The 1,734-nt window shown below is 46.3% G+C and overlaps 1 protein-coding gene across 1 annotated transcript in view; it reads right to left on the bottom strand.

Moving 5' to 3' along the window:
• Positions 1-245: 245 nt before the first annotated feature.
• The window catches only part of LOC104537878 (helicase ARIP4-like), a gene marked incomplete at both ends in the record, with an annotated part of 6,892 nt that continues 5,403 nt past the window's right edge, over positions 246-1,734 (bottom strand). Inside the window, 2 exon segments of the mRNA XM_010180893.1 lie at positions 246-442; positions 1,695-1,734. Of these exon segments, the coding sequence (XP_010179195.1) occupies positions 246-442; positions 1,695-1,734 (237 nt within the window).

Genomic DNA, 1,734 nt, shown 5'->3' with positions numbered 1-1,734 from the left:
TCTAATAGGTCATTCCCCAATTTATACTGGTGTACTGACTTCCACACTTACTTGCAGTCATTGCAAGAAATGAAAGACTCAACCAAAGCTCAACAACTTTCTGTCTCCAAAGACACAATCCCACCCAGCAAAGTTGGATCATGTCAGGGACGCTAAAAGCAAGCTGTAGGATGTTTCCCTGTGCTGCCAGAGTTGATAGGCAGCTGGATAACAGGATCACGCTCTCCCCAGGACTGGCCTCCCACCTTTCAGAAGCTCTTGCTGCCGATCTTCCTCATCCAGGTCAATAATAACAGGGCCAGCTTGTTTCTTTGTTTTCTTCTTCCTGCCAGTGGCAAAGGACTTCTTCAGTGAGAGGAGACGGTACATCTCATATCCCATCAGCAGCACACCACCCTCTATCACCCAGTCATTCACCACCTTTGCACGTGCAGCTGTTGTCCTGCAAAACAAAAAGACAAACCAACCAAATAAAGGGCAAGCTTTCTCTCCAGTTTCAGTGTGAACCACTGGACTGGAGTCTGCAGAGAAAAAAAGACCTGTCCAATTCATTAAAGCACTTTCTCACATCAAACCAGCTGGAGGAATACAGTGAAATTTATCTGGGAGACAATCTGGTACAGAGGAAACAAAAAAAGCCTTTTGTGTGCCACAAGGAGCAGGGCTGAGAACAGCAAATCCTTACAGGAAGTGAGCTGTACAAGTTGGTAACGTACAGAAGCATATCAAACTTCAGAGCATCCTTCTTAAAGGATGTTTTTTAAAGCTGTTGAGACTGCCTCTGCAAAACACCTTTTTTAAACCAAGCTGCTGATGTACGTGGTTGCAATCATCTAGTAGTTTATCCTATGTGTCTTCCTGTGCTAGTGTCCCTCAATTATTCCTTCCCTGCTATAGCCTGCTCAGAATTGGTTCAGCTCAATCCACTGTCCTCACTCAGTCCTCCCAGAGCACACCAGATCCCACCCAACAGCAAACACACGGCTGGAGTAGCATCAGCAGATCCAAAGTACATAGTGCATGAACACAGCCGACGAACTGAGAGTTCCCTAGGGTCACTATACCCATCCTGATCCATGCAGGACAATGGCCCAGAAAGAAGCAGAGATCCACAAACCAAGAACACACTCCACACCAGGCTGTAACTACAATTGCCAATTTCTCCCTTCTGGACAAGGAGGCTTTGTGTAACTTGTCAGAATCCTTCAAGGACAACACAGTTCACGGGAAGTCACACTGTAGGGTAGAGGAATGCCTAAGTGTGTGAAAAAACTCAGGAAAAACACCCAACATTTAGATGCAGTACAGGGGCACATGCCTATGAGTCCCAGGACTCTGACAGGACTGGCAGTGCACCACCAGAAACAAACCACAGCGCTTCTGCTCCTCTCTGCAGAAGCAGCTCTGTCTCTGGAGCTGGGTTCCTGATCTCAGCATATGTGGAAGAACAGAAAGGTGCATCAGCAGCATGAGAAGGAAGTACAAGATATAAATATTGAATGAGAGACAGTAAATCTCTCCTAGGTACCAAAATCCTCCTCTCAAGACGGAAACCATGAGAAATGCAGAGTGGGAAAGATCTGAGAGTCAAGAGCACACAGTTAACCCAAACTAAACAGTCTGCAACTGCAGTTCTGATAACAGTTCTGTAAGAGACAGTCCAAGAGCTCAAAAGGGCTTTTACTGGCACCTACTTGTGTTCATCATTCAGGATGTGGACTTTGAAGGTGCGGG

The sequence above is a fragment of the Mesitornis unicolor genome, unplaced genomic scaffold (genome assembly GCF_000695765.1).
Source record: "Mesitornis unicolor isolate BGI_N332 unplaced genomic scaffold, ASM69576v1 scaffold10123, whole genome shotgun sequence".
Classification (NCBI taxonomy): Eukaryota; Metazoa; Chordata; class Aves; order Mesitornithiformes; family Mesitornithidae; genus Mesitornis; species Mesitornis unicolor.
The sequence above is the reverse complement of the archived record's forward strand: the minus strand, read 5'-3'. Positions and strand labels throughout refer to the sequence as shown.